Source organism: Zootoca vivipara, chromosome Z1 (genome assembly GCF_965207765.1).
Source record: "Zootoca vivipara chromosome Z1, rZooViv2.hap1.1, whole genome shotgun sequence".
NCBI lineage: Eukaryota > Metazoa > Chordata > Lepidosauria > Squamata > Lacertidae > Zootoca > Zootoca vivipara.
The window spans coordinates 37,326,593-37,354,207 of NC_142583.1; the positions used below are offsets into that span (position 1 = coordinate 37,326,593).

At 39.8% G+C, this 27,615-nt stretch overlaps 1 protein-coding gene across 2 annotated transcripts in view; it reads left to right on the forward strand.

Annotated features, from left to right (window-relative positions):
• The window catches only part of IQCM (IQ motif containing M), a 114,076-nt gene that overhangs the window by 81,861 nt on the left and 4,600 nt on the right, over positions 1-27,615 (forward strand). For both annotated transcript variants that reach the window (XM_060278649.2, XM_088661097.1), the window contains one exon: positions 14,348-14,506. In XM_060278649.2, coding sequence (XP_060134632.1) covers positions 14,348-14,506 — 159 coding nt within the window. The remainder of the gene's footprint in view (positions 1-14,347; positions 14,507-27,615) is intronic.

Sequence of the window (27,615 nt, forward strand, 5' to 3'; positions counted from 1 at the left end):
TGTGTGTGTGTGTGTTGTGTGTGTGTGGTGGAGGATTACTGAAGTAAGCTATTAGTCACCTGCAACCAAATGATAATCAGCTGGATCTTAAATATTGCTGTTTCTTTCAGTTTTTACTGTAGATTTGACTAGTCTATAAATATGTGCTCTGTACTGTAAGAGAGCTATGCATACACTTGTATGGATGCAAGTCACTGCAAGAGAAATAACACACACCAGCTGTTGCACTTGCAGTGAGAAAAGCAGTTCAAAAATACAAAATTATCTTCATTATGTGCATTATCAAAATCTGATCACGCTCAAACAAGGGTATAAAGGTGCACAGCGTCTTCAACAGCAGATCTTGTATTTATGTATTTATTTATTTAAAACATTTTTTTATTCTGACCTTCATAAAATCATTCCAGGGTGTCTTACAACAGAAAAAATAACAATGCAATAAATGCAATCCATTACAATTCAATAAATATAGCAAAAATAGCAACAGCGGACCAGTTCCTAATAATTGTTGATGGTGCAGCCAATTGCTACAGAGCAGATTTGCTAGCCCTGTGCTAGGGATGTTGCAATGCTCCTGGTGCTGTATTTCCCAAGCACCTGTCAGCCTGCTGGAATTAGAAGGTGCTGCACGAGGGACTTTGACATGGGGTTGGGACAACCCACCAGTCAATCATCTGCCAGGAGATTGGCAGGTGGGTTGTCCTGTCCACCTGTTAAAATTGGCCCAAAGGGGTGGGGACAGATGGGGTGGGGACCTGGCCTGCTTAGCCACAAAGGTCTGGTCTAAATGGAAGGTGCTGCCTTTTTGAGACTATACCAATGGCCGTAAGAATAGGAGATAATCTAATCTGCTGCAGCTCCACACTGCCCTCCTGTGCAAGTCCCAAACACTGTTCAAGACTATTGGGCAGTTTACACTAATGCTCAGTTATAGCTGATGCAGATGGGCAGAGCCTCAGGGTCACACTCCTGACACCAGTATGGCAGCATCTCACCTAGATGGGACAGGGCAGCAGTGAGATTAGGGCTGTACGGATGTACTAGTGGGTGCACCAGGTTGGCTCTGTGTAGCCCTGACCTCACCACAGTTGTGCTCAGCCCCATCCTCATCCAGGTAGACTGAAGGTTACTCCCCAGTGTCAGGAGGGCAGCTCTGTGGCTCTGCTCCACCACACCAGCCACTGCTGCTAATTCTTTTTTTTCCTTTTTAAAAATTCTTTATTTTTAATTTTTTTTAAATTTTAATAATTATTATATTTTATTGAAATTAAAAATTAAAAATTATTACAAATCAAACAGAATCATAGAATCATAGAATCATAGAGTTGGAAGAGACCACAAGGGCCATCCAGTCCAACCCCCTGCCAAGCAGGAAACACCATCAAAGCATTCTTTGATGAACTAACCAAACAACTCAAAACATATTTTCTGACATAAACAAAAGTCCAACAGAAATCAAAAGCAACAAAAAGGAACAAATAGAATTTCCTCCAAATACAAAATAATCACGTTTGAAAAAAGAAAAATGAACAGAAAAAAAGGAGACACACATGCAAAAGTAACACCTCCACCCCACCCCCACTACCCCCTCCATCCCATGTGACTTCCAGTCTTCCCCTCTATTTCGGTTTACTGTATATATCTTTGTTACAATGCATACTCTTTACTAAATTTTCCTTTCCTTTAGGTATTTTTTGGGCCCTTCGCACATCTGCTATGAGATTGACTCTTTCTACCTATTTCATTAAATATTGTTTTAACATTTCCCAATCTTTTTCCGTTCTCTCCTCATTTAGTCCTTTTATTTCTCCGGCTTTCATTGCTAAATTTTGATATGTTATCAATTTGACTAGCCAATCCTCTTTACTAGGTACTTTGTCGCTCTTCCAATTTTTCGTGATAAGGAGTCTACCAGCTACCGTTGCATACATCATCAAGCATCTATCTCTAGCCTTAATTTCTTCGCCTAACATTCCTGATAGAAATATTTCTGGTTCTTTCTTGAAAGAGTATTTAACTATTTTTTTCAATTCTTTATAAATCACTGCTGCTAATTCTAGTGTATGGCGTACAAGTTGAACATGCATTTGTGAACACTCATGCATAGTGGTTCATGACTAAGGAATCTGTGAAAATGAAAGAAGTGGTGAAAGTCTAAAGGTATTTTTTTAATGTATTCACTCTTTCATCCCTGCTAATAGTTTACAATATTATCTGTTAATTTTATACAAATAACAGTTTGGATACAATGGCTCCAGTTGAACATTTAAGCTTAGTTCTTGGGGAATAAGCCCTATTGAATATACCAGGGCTTAATTCTGAATAAGTGGGCTGTTAATTTAACACGTTCTTTCAGCCATATAGCATAATTAGCAATATCTAAATCAATGGGTGTACTATGACTTGGTTGGATATCGCTCATTGTTTAGTGAGTTGGGTTTTTTTTTGTGAGGTTAAAAAAGTGTATTCATTCTGAAAGACAATTACATGTACATGCTTAGTTGAAAAATGATTTCAAAACTCCCAAGGGCTATGTTATATTTACATGAACTTGCAAGCTAATCAAATAGGTCATTTTATTCATGGTTACTCAGAAAACCCCAAAGTAAAAGCAAGCTTGAAAGTCTTTAAAAGATATTCAAATCCTCGACAGTTGGAGCACTTCTGTTACAGTATAGCCAAAGCAATGAGTCAGAAATTATTTGAAAGAGGGTTAAGAGCTAAAACAGCTGGATTGCTGAATGGATGGCAGGAGGCAAAGATTGAGGCAGCTTGAATCTTATTTTCCACTGTGATTTTGTACGGGTAGGAAGTCTACTGGACGGGGGAGGAAATAACAGGCTGCAAAATACTGAAACTGCCCTGTGGCATCTTCTGTACAAATATATACATTTAGTTTCTTTCATGCTCGGAAAGAAAAAAAGGTCAACCCACTGTTGAGTTTGTATGGCGTAATGCATGCTATTCCTTCTAAAGCCACATTAAAGATTGCATTCTATTTCAAGGAAGTGTTTACAGTTAAACATTGGTAGAGATAATGAGTGTTATCTGACACTTAACTCCTCAGAGATCCCTGTACTCCTCTGTAGCCAAGGGCACCTGAAAATAATAATGTCACTCAAGGACAGTTAGGGGAGGCCAGCTGGAAGGCGATGGAGATAGAAAAACATGTCAAGGATATGGACATGCCTCACTAAAGTACAGTGGGGTCCACAGATGCCTTTGCTCATATAATTCCTTTTCCTTGAAATGGAAGGCCATGCCTTGTTCACTGACAAGTAGAAGGCTGAAAAGAGGTATATAAATAAACAGCAGTATTAGTAGTAAAAAAAATAATGAGGAGGAGAAGGAATTGGGAACCAGAGTTCCAAAGACTTAAGACAAACTTAACTGTATCCTTCCCACCACTTCTGACGTTAAGGAGACACATCTTGTTTCTTTTTTTATGCAGAAGATCAACTAATTATGGTCAAGAGTGAAAGCCTGTTTCTAAACTAGATAACAAGACGTATTTGCAAGTTATTCTAGCTGTGATAACTTGCAACATGATTTTATATCTAGGAAGTCTGCTTGTCAGTAGAAACAGTTATCGGGGTTTGTAAAAAGAGTTTTATTGCAATTGTGCACAAAATACAAGCAACAAGACAAAAATTAGTAAAAATGTGAATAAAGGGCCTTACATCACTTTCTTTGCTATCCATGAGGTGAGAAAGCATGAGGAAACACCTGCAAATAAAAGCTTTTAAGACAGCCATATGTCCCATATTAGTGGTGACAAAGAATCTATGAGATGAATAGTACCAGCATGAGAAATGAAATCCCACCATACCACATAGCTTTTTACACCATAAATATACTTGTAGGCCTTGAAGAATCTTCCATGGTTGTGCTGTAGTCATCCTAGCTGCTGCCAATCGCCATGTGATAAGTTTTTTTTGGAATTAAGTTGTTGAGTATGTTTCTACCATAGATTCAGGGTTGAGCGTTGCAGTGTCATCGGCACAGAAGTCTTCAAGACCTTAAATTTCTAGACTGCCCTTCATCCGAGGGCAGTTTACAATGCAAAACACAAAAATACATACCATAGTAACAAACGAAAACAATATATATATAAACAACACATACTTTAAGGGTCATAGATTGTTTACTTAGCTAAAGGTCTGGGAGAAGAGGAATGGTTTTCCCTGGCTCCTAAAGATATGCTCTCCCTGGGGAGAGAACTTCTTGTGTTGCTGCCCTCCATACATCTCATGGAGGAGACCTCCAAAAAAGGGCACCAAATGATGACGGCAGGTCCAGGTCAGTTCATATGGAATCATAATGGTGCTGCCTTAGATATTACATGGGGCAGCTGTGTCAATATGTGATGCCACCTGTGAATATTCTGTTATACATCCAAACACAGATTTATATGGCTTAGAATACTACATTTACTGTCCAGTATGGTAATACTGAAATCTGTTTTCCAGAGTTTTAAGACCTGTGAGGTATCTGGTTGATAAATTCAGTAATTCCCTATACGAATGCAGCAGAAACGAATCCCTTTCCTGAGGCAACCTCATTCTACAACATTAATTCAAATTTAGCGAGATCCCTCTTGGCATGTGCCCTCAAGTGTTGATTCACCAATATTTTTGTGAGCTTCTAGGCATCTACTTATTTTCTATAACTTTAATTCTATGGGCAAACAACCTCAGTCACAGCAGACAATACAATACTTCCATTCTTTTGTTCCTGAAACAATAGATAAATTAGTAAATTTGAATGGTTGACTTGCAATCTTGGGTAATTTTGGATACATTAAAAAAATGAAATTTGGTACCCACTAATTTAGACCCCTATTATTGGCCTTAAGCAGTTAAGGCCGCAACAGTACCCAAAACCAAAAATTCAACTTTATATTTTAAAATGAAGTTTTTATTGGTTTTTCTATTTGGAAAAATAACCTAGAAGTTATTTTACCTGCTAATCTTCTGGTTTGGCGAATAGGTTGATGATGGCATGAATAATTAAACTAGTCTCCTACAAGTCCATTTTATGGGTAGGGATAAAAAAATTCCCTTTCCATTCAGTACCCTACTGGTGGGTAATTAACATTTCTGTTAAGTTCTAATTATAGTCCTTGTATCTCAGCCATTATGCTAATAGTGTTATTCAGTAGTATGTGAGATTGCATTCATTATCACTGGTGAGTTAAACCTTTATTAAAGAAGAACTCCCTCAGGCCCCATTCCGGAGTTAAGTAATTATTCATTTGGTTTTATCCTTGCAATTAGCTTATATACTGTAGCGCTCATTATTGAGCTTCTATACCTCCCTGAACAAGATTAACCCACCATGGTAAATAAATGCCTAACAGCTCCAAAAGTGCTGCTTTTGAAGTATTTTATTATGTAATGAAATAAGGAATTGCAGTGCATTGGTGCAACATCCTACTTCCCGGATTCCCCACACAGTCAAAGTGAAGGAAATTACAGTTCTGTGGGACATTTTCGACTCAAGTTAAGCTGCAGAAAAAACAGATCAGATCAGATCACAGCCATGGTGAATCCAACTGTTAAGATGATTGAGCTTTCCATCAGTGGCCTCCTTATATTGCATTAGGTGGGTGGAGGCGTGGGCTACGAAAATGAAGCAGAAGTAACCCAGAACAATCTATGTTCTTGTTTAAAAGATTTCTTTGTTTTATGGACCATCCCATCACGGTCTTCTCCTTGTTGCAATATAACAATACAAAAATACTGTTTCAAAATGGAATGTTAACAGTTCCTACAGAATCATTACAAAAATTGTGGCACACAAATTTTGTGTGCTGTAGACAAAACCCATCAGCAAAAGGAAATATTTATGTAATTCAGTTTCTGACGATATTGGATGTCAGCATAATGCTAGTATCATGTTTATTATATCACAGAACGCATAATATGTAGACATATAAATCCTATTTAATGGAGCTTACTCCCAGGTAAGTAGAGGTTCGCAGTCTTAAAGTCTCAGCTTCCTGGTAATTTTCTTCTATGCTTTTTTAAGAACTCAAACGCTTTTATTCATTGCTTTTTTCTGGGGTTACGCATACCCCTAAACATTTTGTGAATCTAAGTTTGGCCTCATTGAGGAGCAGTATTTCAATATTAGGAAAATGAGAGTACCCCTAAACTTTTTTTACATAGGAAAAAAAAGCACTGCTTTTATTAGTGGGGAGAAATCCAAGCTTATAAATTCTTTGGAATCCCAGTAGGGCCTACCAAATTGTTTAGGGAACAATTCCCATGCCGCATTTCTGTTTTCCAACAATTTGCTTCGGAAAGCTTCTTCAGTCTTTCCTCAAGCGACACCTTCAGTGTTCATGTAGCTCCAATGCATTCTCCTTTTCTTTCATGGAATCTTAAATGAAAGTAGTCCTCCTTCTCGATAAGCATTATAGAAGTAGTAGTAAAGGAACTGATGATTCACAGGTTATTCTGTGGAGTTTGTTTTAGGTTTTTTTGTAGCTTAGCATGACCACAACACATGGTGACAAATATACACTGTATTGAAAAGATGATTTTCAACACTTTCATAAAACTAGAGCTATTGTAGACTTGGTTACTTAGCCATCCATATTTCATAACCATTTTTTTCAACCCTTAGGAATTCAAAAAATTTCGTTCCCATGGTAATCTTGGATTCTGAAAATACTCATATTTTCCATAAATGGATGGTAAAATAGTTTAAATAAATAAATGACCAGCTGTCTGGTAGTTAGGCATATATTTGATTTCCATAAGACATAGAAACCTACTGCTTCTGCCAATCAGAGGAAATGAAAGTAAATCAGTCATCAAAGGTATACTATGTTAAACATTTGCATGGTAATGAGCTCCCTTTCATTAGCAGATCCTTTTCTTTTTATCAGCTTTACTTTCTGCTGCTGTTCCCCACTTACCTACAGTACTGCTAGCAACTTTTAAAAAACAAAAATCTTTAAAGAACTTCAGCTGGGAGTCTCTCTCTCTCTCTCTCTCTCTCTCTCTCTCTCTCTCTCTCTCTCTCTCTCTCTCTCTCTCTCTCTCAGCTCTATCTGTGTGCAGTCCCATACGTAGTAGCTATACAGAGCCTGAAGAGGATGTCATTGGGGCAGAGGAAGCCCCAGAGGCTCCCAGTGGTTTAAATATATTCCTTTATTATAGGGAGGTCGTTGGCCCTTCCATACATACCTTTGGTAGTACTGTAGTTGCTGTAGTTCCCCCTGGATTTTTCTAGATTCTTCCACATGGCGTCGTTTTCACATTCATAATTTCAAAGTGCTTTTTTCTGTCACAGAAATTCTGACAGTTGTGAAATATATGGACTGGTTCAGCAACATGTTCGTTGTTTTGCACAATTTAGTGCTTTTATGTGTGGCAGGTAGAGCGAGTGGTGCATATGCTGAGTGACATCCACTTTGAGCCATTATGTTGTCTTTTTTGACAGGACGTCTGTCACTGCGGTCTCTAACATGACAGATGGTTCAGACCAACACAGTTACCTCAAGTACAGTAGTTCTTTAGGCACAAAGCGAAAAGATTTCTCTATAACCAGGCCTTTGGCTGATTAACATTCTATAGCCTTTTAAATCTGTTTGTGTGTGTGTGTGTGTGAGGGTTATTGGTTTATTTTCATTTTCGTTTTATTATGCATTTTGTGTTCTCATTTTGTATTTTTAGGTTGTGAACCACCCTGTGATATTTGGATGAAGGACGGTAAAATGAATGAATGAATGAATGAATGAATGAATGTTCCTGCTATCTATTTTCCTAATCTCCCTCAGGGTCCACTTTCCAGAATACCAGATGTTATATAGCCTGCCTCCTTTTCCTCCCAAAGGGGCAGTCAGTGACCTGTACACATACTCATAATTCCAGCTTTTACTGGTGGGTGGGATGTAGGAATGGAAGGATTGTGAGTAAAGGCACAGAGCATTTTTAAGTTTGAATACATCTCATCATTGGCATGGATGGAAGAAAGCACAGACAGCCTACAAAAAACAGTATCTTGCGATTGGTTGTGTGGCTAGTCTGCCACAATTTTGCTTCACAGGAAAGAGCAACTATAGCACTATAGTTGCTGCTCCTGGAAAGGTCCTAAGTCAAAGAATGAGATGCACGAAGTTTTGTGATCTTTATGCAGAACTGCAGCATCTATTTGACATTTATCTCTAATTGAAGCAATAGCCGCTTCTTCGTTCATTCACGGATTCGAGTACCGGTAATTCATTCATGGATTCTCTTCTTGTGCTTTTACCCTCCCTACGTTTTGCTCTCTCTCCCCTCCCCCATAAGACTCATGATCTTTTGCATAATTGGAAGATTAACAGATGTCCTAGGCAACAGCTTTCAGAGGAATGAGAAAATCACTCTCATTTCATCCATCTTTTGCTGCAGTCCAAACAACTGAAGGGAGGGGAATACTTTGGTCATTTGATTTATTGCCAAGTTTGCAGTCATCAAACATGTGTAGCTTCTGTGTATAACAAACGATCAATGTCATTCTAAAGTAAGGGAAATAGGGACAGAACTGGCATGTTCTTTAATATTCGGTTTATTTGAACATGTACAATTAGAACATACATAGAGGCTCTGCACTCCTGAGGTGTCTTCAGCCAACTCACAGCACTCCCTCTCTGCATAAATGCACACATTTATACCTGCTCCTTCCTCAGCTGCAGCCCTGTCACTTGGACCAACTTCTGTTTCCTAACTAAGTAGCTCCGGTCAGCTGACTATTCAGTGCTATTAACCAGCAGTCAGCCAGGAGCCTTGACAGTAATGACTTTGAACATATTTGGTTATACATCCCATGAGACAAGGGTGAAGGGAGAACCATTGAGAAGTTTTTAGAGAAAACTATAGCTGGGTTGAAATTTCCTAGAAGGCGATTTCCCCCTCACATTTTTGTTTTTTTCCTCACCCACCCAAGGAAGTCATTTTTCAGAATGTTCTCTAAATGCTGCCTGCCATTTTGTTGAGGCAGCTGTCATTCTCCCCAACCCACTATCCTGGAGCGCCCTGTAACAATGCTAGATCTTGGGGAAATGTTCAGGTTGCAAATTGGTGACCATTGTGCCAACAAACCTGCTGCTGTTGCTTGCAGCAGCTGCAAACAACAAGACAACATACCTTAGCCAAATTGACAGAGCATGTACAGTACTACTGCCACAGGTAATGGTGAGCTCCACCCTTGGCTGGTTGGTTATTTCTATGATGGTTCCCTGATAGCTTAACTTAGTGTTTATTTGTTCATGTGTTATAGATGGTGCATTTGTGGGAGATTTTCTTGATTTGCTCTTACGTTTGCTATAACAAAATGTTTAGGTGCATATTCTCCAAGTGCTTTCTGCTTCTTTGCATTTTTAAAATATGGAAAGTCTTCAATTGTGCTTCCCATTTCTCCATCCACAAATGACATGAAGAATTATGAGAGGCCATTTGCCCTCAGCTCTCATTATTTTGGGGGAGACAATATGTTATTATGGATTGTGTAACTAGAATGAGCTAATAGGTGGGATTTTAGCTTTGCAGAAATCTGTGAGTGTGTCGTCTTAGCTAATGGTGCTTTGGATTGGGGCTCCTTTTTTGTAAGAGGAATCACTACAATTTCTTTCAAAAGACTTCTTAGATTAACATGAGGATAAATTCCTGGCTGCCATGTGGAGACAGAGTTGTTAGAGTGGGCCTTTAGAAAAGCATTTTTTCCCTCTGGTAAGCTTTAGTTCATGTGTCAACTATCTTTTATCATGATTCCCATATACTGCTTTATAGTGTAATAGATCAGGCAGTTTGTGCATTTTCATTCTGTTTTGGACTTATTTCAGATAGGTTATATTATTTATCTTCCCACCCACCCCCAGCTCCAGGACTCTTAGCTGTACTTTAGTAGTTTCAGAATTTTAGCTAGTGATTTTGGTAGTACTGCTGCTCCTAGATATTAGAACCTGGAATTTAATTCCCCCTGGATTTTGTCTATTTTCTTGGCAAGGTAATTCAGTTTTTACTTAAAACTTAAAAGAAATCCATGTGGTTTGGAGAGAGAATTGAAAATTGATCACTGGACTGGATCGATTATTGCATTGATTAGCTGCAATAGGAACGCATGCACAAAAAAAGGTGATTGGGAACATGGGCCGAAATAGTAATGTACCATTACAGTACTTCTATTAATTTCAACAGAGTTTAAAACTCTCCACATGTAGGTCACCTACAGCTGTCTTTACTAAAAAAATTTTTTTATTGATTTTCCAATATCGTTCCAATAACAGCCTCATTATAACAATGCCCATTTTTAAAAATAATTTTTTAAAAATTGATTTTCCAATATCGCTTACCCACATCTATCTTATCCCATTACTTAGAAAATAAAAAGGATGATCCTATGGGATAGATAACACCTTCCTTGCACTAGTACTGTATGGGAATTGGGAAAATATATTTTGTGCTTGTTGTTCTGCAGAGGGGAGGCAACCGTTTTTAACATTACAGAGGTGGCCCACTTACTTCCATCCAAGACTTACAGGGAGTTATTCCATATACTGCCCTCCAGCCACCGCATTCTCTCCTGGTTCGCCTCTGCATCGCAGAAGGTGGAAGCTCCTCATTGAAAGAAGGAAGTATGGTACCTAAGGTGGCTCCATAGCAGTCAGGCTTAATGTCATTTAGATGGTCACTCCTCTGCCAACCCTCTTGGTCCCTCCCTTGGGTCGAGCCCTCTGCCCTCTGGACTGTTGGCTCCTTCTCCAGGCTCAGATGTTTCTTGAGGTCCTGAGTTCACTTCTTGTACCCTGCTAGGACCCTTCCCAAGGTGGTCCGGCTGTAACTCCCTAATCTCCTACAGTTCCTCCTCAGGATCTAACTACCCCCCACCCAACGACCTCTCCACGAGACTCATGACACTTGGCACATGGTCATCAAGCCCTCCTGCGTAGGAACCAATCCCAGCAGTTGCAAATCTTGCAATTAATGCCAGATTTAAAAGACACCAAATATAATCCCCACTTGCCAAGAAAAAAAACGAGAGCACATTATAAGTCTCCTATATATGATGACTGGTGTGGGGCTGATGAGTGTGGGTTGCAGAAAATGTACTCATGGTCCGAAAAAGGACACCTCCTGCCACCTAATTAGGCCTGTGAGCTAGAGGTTCCTCAGGTGCTAGAGGAGCCTTTCAGTTATCCAGTGCAACCCAAATTGCAATGCTATGAAGTTACAGCAGCTTCGCTGACACTTCACAGAGTTTGGGAGGAGCAGCTATTGCATAACATGCTCACATATTGCTATATCATCCCTTCCCTTCTGTTACAGGATCATAAAGGGGATTATATTGTGACAGAAGAATAGGGCTTCATGAATGGCATTTCCAAATTGGAAGTTCTAACTTTTTATTTATTTTCTTAAATCACAACCCCTTGCTGACCTGCATTTGAATTTTTTTTTTTTGCTAGCATGTTCACCTTTCAGCTGTTAATGCTGACCTTCTGAGTCTTCATTAATACACTTGCAGTTATTATATTCCTGCTTAAGTAGAAAACATTGTAACCAAGCAACAGATGCTCCATTAATTTCGGAATTAGGACAGTCTATTTTGGCTCCCCTTTTCTTGGTATACGAGCAGAAAATTTTTCACTTTGATGAATGAATTGCTCTGTTTATAATTTTTATTACTAATGAACAGAAGTGTTCGATAAAAATGACATGACAAAAATGCATGACATTCACTTTTTTCATGTCGAAGTAAATGAACGCTATGTGATAGTGATAACAAATTTTCAAAGTTTATATTTGGGAGTTCTTAAAACTAGTTTGACTACCAATTGAGACCAAAACTTTTGGTCATAAATTCAAAAACAGCTTAGTTTTTGTTAAAACAGAGAAGGAATCTGAGAAGGAAAGGATAAGTCAGAAGTTCATATTTATGAACAGAGCTGATTGCATGACATGGCACATTTAGGGCAGATCCACACCATACATTTAAAACACATCCAACCCACATTTAATGCACATGACTTTCACCAGAGAATCCTGGGAACTGTCTTTTAGTAATGGTGCTGGGAACTGTAGCTATGTGTTCCCCTAGCTTCTTTGGGGAAAGTCATGTGTTTTAAATGTGGGTTGTATGTACTTTAAATGTATGGTTTGGATCTGCCCAAATTGTCTCTGGAAATTATTCCTAAGGCAATCCTGATTAGTAATATGGAATGGCCAAAAATCCTTTTACTACTTGACATATTTAGGGTTGCCCCAAGGTATTTTGATGCTTGAAGCAGGGGACAAAATGGCACCCCATTCCACAGACAGACTGGAGTAGTGGTTAAATCTTACTCCATCAGTCATGATGAGACATCTGCCTAAGGACAGCATAGGGGGCACAGGGCAGGTCACATAGTTCATGTAACACTGTCCTTCAGCACCTCACTGCTGTCTGCTTCTCTGTCTTATGGTACAGTGAGCGCTGGATGTACAAAGCAGCAATGGGGTATTACTGGCGTATATTATAATCCCCTGTAATCTGCGCAATAGTAAGGGTGGTGACACATCTTCTCAACTTTGTCATTGCATCCCAATAGTTCACGTGCAATGACACCTTCCCCTCCTCTGAAAATTGTCTATGATGCAAATGTTCTGTGAGGGTCGGGAACATCCTATTCCATTAAAAATGGTTTCTGGCATAACACGAGGAGTAGATATCACAGTTATAGAATGTCCTGCCTCGGTTTACCTTGCTATCTGCTGCTGACACTTAGCCACGATTTCTGGCTCATAGATGGGGATGGAGGCGAGCAGGAAGATGGGAAAAGCACCAGGGTCAGTAGACTAGAGAGCAGACAGGTTCTGGTGCTTAATATAATGGCTCACACATCGCAGAATTAGTTGAAACTCCTTCACCAGGAACTATAAACAAAGATAAGAATAACAATAATTGGACAACATTGTTATCGCCTCTTGAAACCACAAAACCATATAACGTGTAAAGAAAAGTGCATTGAAGAAATCTAAAAATGCAAATCAGGAAAATAAATTGTTATACATGCTGTCAAACTATGGAAACACATGCAATGTTCATTAACAGATGGTCAAGATTTTACTCAAAACCTCAGCACTTTTACATCTTACAAGCCATTATCTCCACTGTGAACACACACTTTGTCTGAAGCCCCATGCAACCGAGGAGACACCCAGAAGAACAAAACTGCTACTGACCATTAGTGGCAAACATACTAACCAGTGAACATGAACCTCAGAAAACCGTACTCTGCACATGTGAAGCTGACTAAACATTTCAGCAAGCACCAGAGCCTGTCTGTTCAACTCACACATCAGCTACAAACTTTAAATCACAGACTTTATCCCAGCTCTGACCCTTAAAACATCTTCTGCTCTTTTAAATAAGCTAAATTTATTTATTTATCTATAAAATTTATATTTCGCTTTTTATAAGGCCCAGGCTAATTATTTTCTTGCTTCCATAGGACAATACAAATTTTGTTGCCCTTCATCCTCTCTTATTATTGCAATATTATTGTTTTTTGTTTTGTTTTTTGTTTTAAAAATAACTGTTGCATGTAATTGTTGTTAGTTGCTGTTTAGGACTAGCTGTGTCTACTCTGAGCAGCTTTTGAACTGCAAAAAGTGGTATAAACAAAATCTCCTCTGCCTGAGATGCAAGTTTAGTGCCATCAATGCTGGAATTTGAGGATGTGATCTTGGGTGTCAGCGATGGCTCTAGCGCCATCATCCCAACTAGATCCTGAATTGCATGCCAAGCACATAGAATGAGAATCGTACATTTAGTTTTGCAAATAAACACAATGGCAATAGCCCCCTTCTGTCTATTTCTCCATAGCAGCTAGTATTTAGAGCTTTAATTCGAAGGGTGGTATCCAACTGGCATCAGTGCAAGGGGTTTTGCTTGTTTTAACAGGACTTTCCCCCCTCTCCTCCTCCACTGCATGCTCTGCATTTTACCCTCAATATTCTCCAGAGCATTGGGGGAATGGTCATAGAACAGATTTAGGAAATGTGCAAGAGGAGGAGAGGGGGCAAAAAATGCCACTGAGAAGAGGAAATCCTTGTATTGATGGAATGTTCACATAGTGCTATGTTAGATACGGCCTTATAGCTTTAAATCTGGAATATCCTTGTAGCCAGTCGGGATTAAGAGTTGCTTGACCTATTCTCCACGAACATGCCTAATCTCTTTTTATGCTACTCCCCTTTTCAAACCCGTGTAGCTATTAGCTGATGCCATCTCTTGTGTCAGTGAGTTTTATAAATTAATTATGCTTTGAACACTCTGAAAATACTGCTTTCACAAAGCAGCCCTTTACTCTTTCCAGGTGCTGATTCCAAAATAAAGAGCATCAGTAAGGCTCAAGCAATTGAAATGACCTTCATGTTGTATCCACCTCGTGGTCTCAAGCTTACAACTGCAGCTGCTCCCAGGTCAACCTGGCTGAAACCAATAGTCGATGGGGAAGATGGTTACAAATATTTAGGTAAGATTTTATATATAAAATCAGGCTCTGAATATTCAAAGGTTTTTCTAGCAGTGTTGTATGTACACCTGTATCCATACCTCTGTTTTGATTAGAAATTGATGTAGTCTGTTTAGATGCAGTTAGTATTTTACATGCTTTTCAGCAAAATCACTTCCTGGAGACAGAAAGTGTCAAGCATTTTTTCAAATTTGTTTAAAGAATAGTATATCTTTATAAATATTTGAATTTCAGTTAGCAGAGGAGTTGGGGCAAACTTTTTAATTTTCACCGTAAGAGGGAATCGTGCAGGAGAGCATTTTTTCTGAAGATCTCCATACCTTCCATGTATGATGCCTAAAGCTGGATTTTAGAAGGCGGCCAGGGCACAAAAAGAGCATATCACTGTGGTGGCTAGTCACCTGTGTACAGGTCATACTTTGTAGTGCAGCAGAATCCAAATTCCTTTGCAATATGCTTTGCTGGTCTAAAACATGGAACAGGTGAGTTACCTATTGATTTATGCAAGCATTTCTGTGCCACTTTCCAAACCCACAAAGCATCCCACAAGAAAGCAATGTAAAACAACAATAATGAAAACAATGAAATTGGTATCTGAAGAAGCGTGCAGCATGCACATGGAAGCTCATACCAATAACAAACGTAGTTGGTCTCTAAAGTACTACTGGAAGGATTTTTTTTTATTTTGTTAAAACAAGTTTTCAGTAAGTATACACCCTTGTGTGGAGATCTGCCCTTTATCACACATTCTTTGCTAACATGACGATCCATGCTGGGCTTTTGCAAGGTGTCCTTGATTGCACTGCATTTTGAAGAATGCTTGGAAACTGCTAGGCTGTTGGTGAGGGCCTACAGTTCAGAGAAGATGACAGAGAATAGCAGTATCATAATAAACTCAGGCAGCCCGCATTAAGAGCTGCATGGCTGGTGCTGACCTGTGACAGGCCTTTCTCAGTAGCGGCTCCTCTCTTATGGAGGAGCATCAGTTACAGCCTTACAATTTCGTTTCATGTTAAAGGCATTCTAAACTAGGACTGCACTGTATGTTTTCTTCCACCTCATTCCATTAATTTAATGTTTGTATTTCTTTTCACATAAGAGTGATGATATAGCAGTTACAAGTTTGTTGTGCGATATGGGTTAATACTGGGAAGAGGTAGGTATTATAGTACCTCGGGTGCAACTAATTTGCTGGAAGTGTTTTGCTGCATTTTCTTTACATAATTTAAACAAAGAATGCTGCCCCCACAATTAAAATTATAAAATGAGCTTCATTTGAAGCAAATTCCTCACTAGGGATGCTTCTGAACGGCATAATTTCCCACCTTGGAATACAGATTCTGAAATGACAGCAAATTCCTCCCAATGGTTCTCTGGCTTCCATTGTAAGTCTTATTATGGATGGCAGGCATTTTGGGAAAACAACAGATCCCAGACTCCTTGAGACCCCTTGTTGTAGCAATGTTACAAACATTAGAAACATTAGCCTTCCCCAACTTGGTGCCCTCCAGATGTTGCTAACTGGAACCCCCTCCTTTCCTGAACGTTGACTATGCTGGTTGAGTTTATCAGAGTTGTCTAAATCTTTAGAATAACAGATTGGGGGAAGCTGCGTTAGTGGAAGTGGAGGGGAGAATCCTTCCTTCCTTCCTTCCCACAGGCATCAAGTTGGCCATTGTGAGAACAGGATTGTGGACTACATGGACAACTGCCTGATCTGACAGGCCTCTTCTTATAGTCTTTTGTCTCTCAAAACAGGAGTCATGAACTGTCACTCCTTTCTCTCTCACCCTTAAACTTGGCCTGGTGGGCTTTTACTAACACTGTTTGTGGACAGCAAGGTTTTCTTCAGAAAGTAGTTATAGATAATTCCACCCTAGATGACTGGATAGTGTATCTTTTTGAGTTACAGTGGTTATTAAACTAGTTGACAAGAGAACTGCAGGAGTTGCCTTGAAAAGAGATTAGTCTATTAAAGAAAGTCTTTCTGTAGCACAGCAACTGCTCTCCCTCTAAACATTTTTGGAATGATAGCACTGGACATTTGTTATATGAGCCACTCTTGATACTTAAAAAAACACTAGCACAAGTTCCAGACTTTCCTTTTGTGTTTCTTGAATCTGCTCTGATGACTTCAGTAAACTTTCATCAGTTGTGTGTACAACAAACAATTGGATTTTATTTACAGATTTCTATTTTGTACTTACAGAGAGAACATTTGGTCTGATGACTTGAAATGCAACTCTCAGACAGGGATTAGACATTGCAAGAACTGTGTTTCCTCTTTCTCTGTAATATCCAGTATTACAAAACTAGTGTTGCATTATCAAGTACACTGTGGGTGGAATCCAGAATTGCCTTTGTCCATATGAAAGGGCTCCTCCTCCCTTTCACAGAAGGAACTGAGCTCCTGTGGACATTCCTACTGGATGAAGGAGAGGGGAGGGGATTTTTTTTCCTGGTCTCCTTTTTCCTCTTGAAGCTTGCCTATACAGTGGAACCTCGGTTTACGAACACCTTGGTTTACGAATTTTCGGTTTACGAACGCCGCGGACCCATCTGGAACAGATTAATTCACTTTCCATTACTTTCAATGGGAAAGTTCGCTTCAGTTTATGAACGCTTCAGTTTATGAACAGACTTCCGGAACCAATTACACCCATGCTTCGGGTTAAGTACGCTTCAGGTTGAGTACACCGCGGACCCGTCTGGAACGGATTAATCCACTTTCCATTACTTTCAATGGGAAACTTCGCTTCAGTTTATGAACGCTTCAGTTTATGAACAAACTTCCAGAACCAATTGTGTTCATAAACCGAGGTACCACTGTACCTACCACACTGTTCTGCAAGGTTCCACCACTCTCCAGATCAGACTTTGGGAAGGCTCAGGCACCTGGAGGGTGAGGGGAAAATGGCCTCAGTAAAAAAAAAAAGGCCTCCTACTCTTCTTCTGTCAGCAGTATCCCCTGAGTGGAGTTTCTCTTACAGAAACTCTGAATATAACCGTGTGAGATTTTTGCCTGGTTACTATCCATTGATTGCCACTTGTGGGGAGAGTGGAGGAGCAATTTGACAGGGATTATGAGGGGAAGGATGAGGAGCAAACTTGGAGCTGCTGCTTATAAAGCCCAATTCTGATTTCAGTGTGTTTGCCAGTTGCATACACTCAGAATTATGTCTTGTTTCTATCGTGTGAAGATACTGCTTTTATATTTACTCTGCTGTATACGGTGGCACTTCTGTCTAAATTTATTTATTTGTAATACTGTATGTGGATTTCCTTGTCAATTACACATGGCATTTGGCTGTTAATGATTTTTGCTATAAACCATAAAAACCATGTTGCAGCCATACATTTATCAGATTTGCTCTGGTAATCAGTCTTTGAGGCAAACTCAAAGTGGAATCCTGCAATGCCAATCTCAGAGGTAGTTTTCTGGGAAGAATATAAATTCCTTTAGTTCCTGGCTTTCTTTGTTGAGAATGACTTGTGAAGACAAATATTGATTATCTTGCTGGGAGAGAGAAGTAAAGTTATAATAAGATTAGAAAAATAATTGAGCTATTTTTCTAGAAATGAATTAAACATCATAAACTAAGCATTGTAGAGCTTTCCTCTAAATCAAATTTAGCTTTTATAACATCTTAGCAAATGCAACGATGTTCGACATCCCAGATTCAACATTATACTTTTATTAAAATTAATACAACTTTAAGAAGGGGATTACCTAAACAGAATAATTCATTACTTTCCTTTGTTATCCTATTTCCAGTGGATTGCTGGAAAGGAGGGAAGGCAGTTGCTAAGAATGTGTTAGAGGTCACTTTTATGAATACTAAAAATGGGTGCTAGGCGCTAACAGCCTAAACCCACCTTCCCTCAAGATATAGGTGATCTAGACAAGGTTGTATATTGCCTCCCTGCTTATTTAACTTATATGCAGAATTCATCATGCGAAAGGCTGGACTAGATGAATCCCAAGCCGGAATTAAGATTGCCGGTAGAAATATCAACAACCTCAGATATGCAGATGACACAACCTTGATGACAGAAAGTGTGGAGGAATTAAAGAACCTTTTAATGAGGGTGAAAGAGGAGAGCGCAAAATATGGTCTGAAGCTCAACATCAAAAAAACCAAGATCATGGCCACCGGTCCCATCACCTCCTGGCAAATAGAAGGGGAAGAAATGGAGGCAGTGAGAGATTTTACTTTCTTGGGCTCCTTGATCACTGCAGATGGTGACAGCAGTCATGAAATTAAAAGACGCCTGCTTCTTGGGAGAAAAGCAATGACAAACCTAGACAGCATCTTAAAAAGCAGAGACATCACCTTGCCGACAAAGGTCCGTATAGTTAAAGCTATGGTTTTCCCAGTAGTGATGTATGGAAGTGAGAGCTGGACCATAAAGAAGGCTGATCGCCGAAGAATTGATGCTTTTGAATTATGGTGCTGGAGGAGACTCTTGAGAGTCCCATGGACTGCAAGAAGATCAAACCTATCCATTGTGAAGGAAATCAGCCCTGAGTGCTCCCTGGAAGGACAGATCGTGAAGCTGAGGCTCCAATACTTTGGCCACCTCATGAGAAGAGAAGAATCCTTGGAAAAGACCCTGATGTTGGGAAAGATTGAGGGCACTAGGAGAAGGGGATGACAGAGGACGAGATGGTTGGACAGTGTTCTCGAAGCTACGAACATGAGTTTGACCAAACTGCAGGAGGCAGTGGAAGACAGGAGTGCCTGGTGTGCTATGGTCCATGGGGTCACGAAGAGTCGTACACGACTAAACGACTAAACAACAACAACAAGATAGGGGAAATACCCTTAATATTAGAATTACTAATCAGCAAAAAGAAGAAGGCAGTTTTGCAGTTTGAATTTGGGCAGAGACAGAGCCCTGAGAGGCTTTTTTCTGGAGATGCCTAAAACAGGCATGCTAGAAGTGCCGTTGTTCTTTGAGGAGCTAATGTGGTGTGTGCTGCCTAGAATGGGAAGCTGCTTGTTTCAGATTGGTTCTGAACCAGATGTGATTTGAGTGGGCTCCTGGGCAAGGTTGAAAACGTTGATAATACCCCACCCAGAGCCACCTACCCTGAACACCAGGGGTGTAGAAAGGGGGGGTCTGGGGGGGTTGCGGCCCAGCCTGGGTGTTACCTTGACGGGGGTGGCAAAATGGCGGCACTGCCTCCCCTCAGCTGAACAACCACTAAATCAAATTTCAGAACTACCAGCAATCCTGAGACTTTTTTTTTAGTATTTTCTAATTTTTTTCAAGCACTGAGAAAAACATATTCATTTAAGAAAGTATGCCATTATGATTCTGGTGAAATAAGGGTAGTATGCCTCTCCCCCTTCTGAGACAACTGTTTCATGACTAATCAGACAGAAGAACAGCATCAAAATTGCAGTCAATTCAATAAAATTTAGGAATGTCAAATCTGTGATTCATTCTTGTAGTCTTTGGAACAGAAAAACAACTGATAAGATTGATTTCCACCACTCTGCTATTCATTTGACGGAACTGCCATTTAATTTGAGCTTGGAAATATATTTAGTATTTACTGCAGGGCTATATAATGATAGCCTATATATCTGAAGAGAAAAAGTTGCTGGGTTCCTTGCACCTGATAAACACATCTATAAATATAATACTATGACATCCTTGCCTCTTCACTCTTTCTGAGACAGAAGCATGCAAATAACCTTGTATATTCCTCAAAGTGAAATGAATGTTACATTTGTGGTACCATGGAGAATACCAATGCCTCACATTTTCAGTTGTTATCTCTGCCTTGTTCTTTCCTAAGGATCTTACAGCTTTGCCAGAGATTAATTTCAACATTATCATGATCACAAAATCATATACTTTTCAGTGTATTAGTGCATTCCATTTTGTTTGTTTTTTAAATCAATAACATGCAAGTTTGTCTACTGTGCATTTACCTATCTTGAATTGTGTATAGATAGATACATTCCAAAGGTAGGAGTAATAAACAATAAAGATCACCTTACCTGTCCTGCAGATTTTGAAGGTTCATACAATGAGGAAACAGGTAGTCCTCAGTAGTAGGTTTTTTTTTGGGGGGGGGGGGAATTCAGTGACTAGAGCTTTCTATACACAGTATATTTCAAGCACAGTTGCCCCATATATTTGTAAAATGGCCAGTTCAGTCCTTATTAGTGTATATGTGAAGTTTGTGGCTTTTGCATTTTGCTGTTTGGTATCTTAGAAAAAGGATATTGGAGCACTTGTGTGATTCCAAGATTAGAATGCTGTATTTTGACTTTGCTCCACTGTTGGCTTTGTTAAGCATAAATGCAGCAGTTTTAAACACAGCACTATTAAATGTCATACTTTCTTATTAAGAAATAATAAGGTAGATTGCTAATATTAAGACTTTTTTGAAAGAGAAGACGATTGGACACTGAAAAATTACAAGTTGCCTTCAGGTAAAGAGCTGATGTTCTGAATCAGTTTTTTTGGTCAAACCTAGCACTACACTTGATCATACTGACCAACTTTCTGGCTATATTATTTCAGAGAATTCATAATATTTCAGCCACATTCCTCCCATTTAAGAGAGGAGCAACAAAAATTATGTCGCAGATTCCCCCTCTCTGTTGAACATACTGGTTACTAGCAGCCTCAGATTCAAAGTCAGCTGTTCAAATTAGGAGTTTTGAAAGGCTCAGTCCACCACTGTTATTTCTCGAAGGATTGTGTCATATGGAGGAGCTACAGCTGAACTACAACGTCCCCCACTTACTTTCAGAATCATTCACCCTCCATGAAAAGTGAGAGGGTCATCCTGCAGGAGGGTGGTCTTACCTTTAAAAATGAAGTGGTTGAGGGGTTTTCCTTCCCCTCTCTCTTTTGCATTAAATAAGGAAAAGAAAAAGCCCTTGGCCTCCTCGTCTTTAGAAGCAGGACCATTTCCTCCAAATTTTGAGAATTTGCTGAACTGCTGGAGGTTAATCAAATCTTGGGGTTGGGGTGGTGATTTGCAGCCCCATCAAAACTTCTTTGCAGAATACTTCTGTTGAGCACTAGAAGGAACATCTGTCACGTGACACTTTACCTGCCGCCTGAATTAATATGACTCAGGGACAGGTTTACCATCCAAGAGAGAATTTTGCCTTGGTAAAGGTAAAGGGACCCCTGACCATTAGGTCCACTCTTGGGTTGCGGCGCTCATCTCGCTTTATTGGCCGAGGGAGCCAGCGTACAGCTTCCAGGTCATGTGGCCAGCATGACAAAGCCACTTCTGGCGAACCAGAGCAGCACACGGAAACGCAGTTTACCTTCCCACCGGAGCGGTACCTATTTATCTACTTGCACTTTGATGTGCTTTCAAACTGCTAGGTTGGCAGGAGCTGGGACCAAGCAACGGGAGCTCACCCTGTCGCAGGGATTCGAACTGCCAACCTTCTGATCGGCAAGCCCTAGGCTCTGTGGTTTAACCCACAGCGCCACCCACATCCCAATTATTGCGGGAGGCAGTGGAAGACAGGAGTGCCTGGCGTGCTCTGGTCCATGGGGTCACGAAGAATCGGGCACGACTAAATGACTAAACAACAAAACAGGGCTTCTAATCAGTAATGGAGGCCTTACTAAATAAATTTGCACTAACTTCTTTTTAAATGTTGAAATTCCTAATGATAAAATCTGTGGTGTGGTACGGTGTGGTATTTGTTCCTGCATGGGTTGAATGGGAAATGTTCTGTCATTACAAGCTGAACTATACAGTGTTTTAAAAGGTGAGTTACAAAAAAATACCATAGCTATGGCAGACCATTTACATTAATATGTATGTGTGGCAGAATATATGCCAGAGTCCCTGTCACTGCTTTTCAAGGCTACATCTGATATTTTTCTGTTACAGTAATAAAAACTGCAGCTGTTGCTAAGCAAATAGAATGAATTACATTTACAAGAAAGTTTTTCAGAGTGAAAAAGAGGATAGCTCAGAGGAGCTGTATTGCAAGCTCATGAATGACTTTATCATTTTTATTTTCATTCCCCAACTGGACTAAGGCAAGTTGATCCTTGGTCTCTTAAAAATGGTGGAGTTTAGTCCAAAAGAAGGGGAGCTGCTTCCAGCTCTGTTTTAAAGCTTGAACAATGCTGTGTCCGAACAAAGCAGCCTCTTGCTAAATTTCCAGTTCCTTGGGCTGGGAAATGGCCTGTTAATCATATAGCCATCTTATAAAAATAGTCCCATGATCTTGCTGTTGCCACTGTTCCTTAGCAATTGTGTTTGCCTAAGGAAATTTAATTTTTATATAGGTAATTAACACTGTTGATTCTCTTGCTGGTGCCACAGATTTTGCACAGGAAACAGCTTGTTTTGTTTCATTTTTCCCCTTTAAAAAATGTATCAGATTCCAGTGTTACAGCAGACATTTGTTAGCTCCCATTCAGCCCTAACAGCACTACCAAATTACTAGGAGGCTTAGGAAAGAATATATCCAGTAAGTATTAATGATGGGTGAGTTTCCCCGCCAAGCTTTCTTGGGGAGAGATGGGGTCCTAGTACTGTATATGGAAGCACCTGTAGTTCATTAGTACAGCACATGGTTTGTGCAAAAGGTCTTAGATTCAGTCACTTGTACAGTATTCCTAGGAGAGATGTCTGCCTGAGCCTTAGAGAGATGCTGCCAGTCAGAGTAGATAGTATTAGCTCAGCCTTCTCCAGATGTTTTGGACCAGAACTCCAATTAGCTGCAAACAGTGTGATCAATGGTTGGGGATGATAGCAGTTCAAAACATCCGGAGGGTGGTTGTGGGGGCAAATAGTTTGACTTATTTCTGTTAAACAATTTTCTAGGATGTGACCCCAGATTCCAGGTATGAATCAATCTGTGGGTTGTGTGATTTGCATACAGAAGCTGTGGGGAGCTCAGGGAATTAAAGTCTCCATCTACATTTTGAAACAAGATTACAAGCTGACCCTTTCAAAGCACTGATTTTAACCACTGAGTTCAAAATTGCACTGATTTTTGTTGTTGTTGTTTCTTGGAATTCCCAAGCAACTCCGTGTACAAGGCTTCTAGTGCTTTATATGTGGATTCATGCACTTGGTATGATAAACATGCTATAACTGAAATTTTAAAAGCCATAACTTTCAGTCGTAACACTTTTATCATACCAAGGCCACAAATTCACACAAAAGGCTTTGGAGACTTTAATTCCAGTGTTGACAAAGTCTAAATGACAACATTGTGAATGGGCTGATTGTCATTTTGAATTCCTTGGATCAAAATAGACACATTTTCTTCATTAAGAACATTGCAGTCTAAAACTTTACCGGAAGATTTATAATCACTGAAAGGAGAAAGTAATCTCCCTTTTGTCAGTGCATACAACCAGAGAGACTCATTAGAAAGTTTGTGTTAATGGATGCTCACTGCAAATATTGCAGTAGTTTGTTTCTGTTACGACAAGACACCCCAAAGGAAGCATGAAATTCTTATCAATGCCACCATATAAATACTAATTCTGATGCACTTTACATTTATATAAGGGTGTCTGTTTGTGCAGAGCATCATAATGTAAGAAACAATCAAGATCAGCCCTCCCCTGCTTTGTGTCACCAGCTGAGCGCCTTGATAATAATGCCATTTGAGATTGTTGTTCTTTCCCCCCCAATGCTAATATTAGCACAAAATGTAATCACAATTATTTCAAATACTAATTGCATGCTCTCTTTTTTGGCAATTGAAAGTTGTCTTTGAAACATGCTTTATATAGGCTTGGATAACGCCTGTTAATAAATGGTTTGGGTCGGCAAGTAGTCTTTGCATGTTCTTCTGGTACAGTAGGTTATGATGCTCACCACCCTTCTGAATCTCCTTTGTTCCTGGGTACCAGCTTGGGATCAGCCTGAGCCACAGAATGGCCAGGAGAATAGGGCTGGAAAGAAATTATTGGTTAGCTGCTTGGCAGATGTCAAGGCAGTACAAACTACTGGAACTAGGACAGCTTTGCAGGATGGACAGAAGGCCTCAGTACTTCAGAATTATGTGCAAACTTGTCCGTAGAGCCCATCACCTATCAGCCCATAACCCATTCCCATCACCCCCACCCTCTGAATATACATAAGGGTCTGGTGGATTCTGTTTCAGTGTATCTGACAAGGTGTGCATGCACACGAAAACTCATACCAAAATAAAAACTTAGTTGGTCTTTAAGGTGCTACTGAAGGAATTTTTTTATTTTGTTTTGACTCAGACCAACGCGGCTACCTACCTGTAACTTGTCCGTAGAGATTAGCCATGTTCTTTAATTTGCTGTACTTCCTATTGGATTGCATCAGAATTTTAGCACCCAAAACTATATAGTAATAAGTTTGAAAATCTCAGAATGTGAAGGTGGTTAAAGACTGACCACCAACATCACAGCTTCAAACTCATATTCAGAGATCGATCCAGAAATATCATTTGCATTTTTTTAAAAAAAGGCTGACATAGAATTTATGATCTACTCAGTGCTAAAGTTTATCATTGGGGAAACAGAGGAAAATGGGAGATGCAACACCCAACATATGGTTACAGGTAGGTAGCTGTGTTGGTCTGACGTAGTTGAAACAAAATAAAATAATTCCTTCCAGCAGCACCTTAAAGACCAACTAAGGGTTTTTTGGGGGGGGGGTATGAGCGTCCGTGTGTATCTGAAGAAGTGTGCATGCACACGAAAGCTCATACCAAAATAAAAACTTAGTTGGTCTTTAAGGTGCTGCTGGAAGGATCTACTCAATGGCAAAGTTTCTCAATGGGAAAATATAGAAAGAAGAGGCATACAAAAATTAGTGTATTTACTGTATGTACATATGCATGCCTGAGCCGGCCTGAATTTTTTGTTCACTTTGTACTAGAACAAGTAATAACACCCTGTTTCTCATATTTTAAGACATACCCATAAAATAAGCCATAGCAGGATTTTTAAGCATTCAAGGAATATAAGCCATACCCCGAAAATAAGACATAGTGATAGGCGCAGCAGCAATGCCGGCCGCGGCAGGAGGAGGAAAAAAATAAGACATCCCTTGAAAATAAGCCACAGTGTGTTTTTTTGAGGAAAAAATAAATATAAGACATGTCTTATAATATGAGAAACACGGTATATACAAAGTACTTAGGCATAAGAACTGCACTGGAGTCAAAGTTCTTCTGGTACAGTAGGTACCTTGCTATTCTGTTCCAAATTATTTGCTAATTAGTGCTACACAACCTATCACCTTATTTCTTGATAAATAGAGATCTTATCTTGCATTTGAGTTGCTTAAAGAATAACAAGTCTTTACTTTTTTCTCCTCTTGCTAATACAGTGGTACATCAGGTTACAGACACTTCAGGTTACAGACGCTTCAGGTTACAGACTCCGCTAACCCAGAAATAGTACCTCGGGTTAAGAACTTTGCTTCAGGATGAGAACAGAAATTGTGCTCTGGCGGCGCGGCGGCAGCAAGAGGCCCCATTAGCTAAAGTGGTACCTCAGGTTAAGAACAGTTTCAGGTTAAGAACGGACCCCCAGAACAAATTAAGTTCTTAACACGAGGTACCACTGTACATTCTAAATGCTGTGTTGTGTCCCTACTAAGCATTGAATTTTCTTGTAGATATCCTATTAATATTAATAGAATTTTAGCACTTTTCATTAATACATTTTCAAGTGGATTAGAATCATAGAGTTGGTAGAGACCACAAGGGCCATCCAGTCCAACCCCCTGCCAAGCAGGATACACCAAAGACCTCCAAAGAAGGAAATTCCACCACACTCCTTGGTAGCAAATTCCACTGTCGAACAGCTCTTACTGTCAGGAAGTTCTTCCTAATGTTTAGGTGGAATCTTCTTTCTTGTAGCTTGAATCCATTGCTCCGTGTCCGCTTCTCTGGAGCAGCAGAAAACAACCTTTCTCCTTCCTCTATACGACACTGAACATGACTATCATATCACCCCTTAACCTTCTCTTCTCCAGGCTAAACATACCCAGCTCCCTAAGCTGTTCCTCATAAGGCATTGTTTCCAGGCCTTTGACCATTTTGGTTGCCCTCCTCTGGACACGTTCCAGCTTGTCAGTATCCTTCTTGAACTGTGGTGCCCAGAACTGGACACAGTACTCCAGGTGAGGTCTGACCAGAGCAGAATACAGTGGTACTATTACTTCCCTTGATCTAGATGCTATACTCCTGTTGATGCAGCCCAGAATTGCATTGGCTTTTTTAGCTGCTGCATCACACTGTTGACTCATGTCAGGTTTGTGGTCTACCAAGACTCCTAGATCCTTTTCACATGTACTGCTCTCAAGCCAGGTGTCACCCACCCTGTATTTGTGCCTTTCATTTTTACCTCCCCAAGTGTAGTACTTTACATTTACAAAAGGATTACCTTTTCAGCTATATAAAACAGCTACTTTTTTAGCTTAAGGATCAACTCACTCTTCCTAAATGGGGTGGCTAGTTATGGATTGTCACAAAAGTGGATGTGGTTTAAATAATACTGCAATATATCTCACCACAGTGGAGGAGACAATAATAGAGACTTGTGTCTGGACTCTTTCTTTGTTTTTTAAGTGACTGTTAACACATGAGAAGGAAGTTTGATCACACCTGCCATATGCAAGTAACCCTAAGCGTTTGGTAGTGCCGGCATTGTGTACCAGAGGTGGGTGGGTAGGTTATTGCTTTGTTGTTTCTCTTTATTTGTGGTTTTATCCTGTGAACCACCCTGACATCTGTTGATGAAGGGTGGTATATAAAGCAAGCAAGTAAGCAAGCCAACCAACTAACCAACCAACCAGAAGACAGATATTGGCTGGCATTGAAAACTGAGTGTGTAAATCCCAGCAGAAGTTCCAAAAGCATCTCAACCATCTCGTTGGCTTACATACTCCATGTCACAGAAGGCTAAGAATATACATTAACTGCATGTTTTATGTTGTAAACCACCCTCTGATCTTCAGGTGAAATATATACATTTCCTGTCCACCTCTCTTAAGCAAGAACAGAATAGCAACAGGTAACTTCTGACTCTAGCAAGATAAAACTAAGTCCAGTGACATCTAGTGACGAAACCATATAATAACACTATAGATAAATGTACACCCC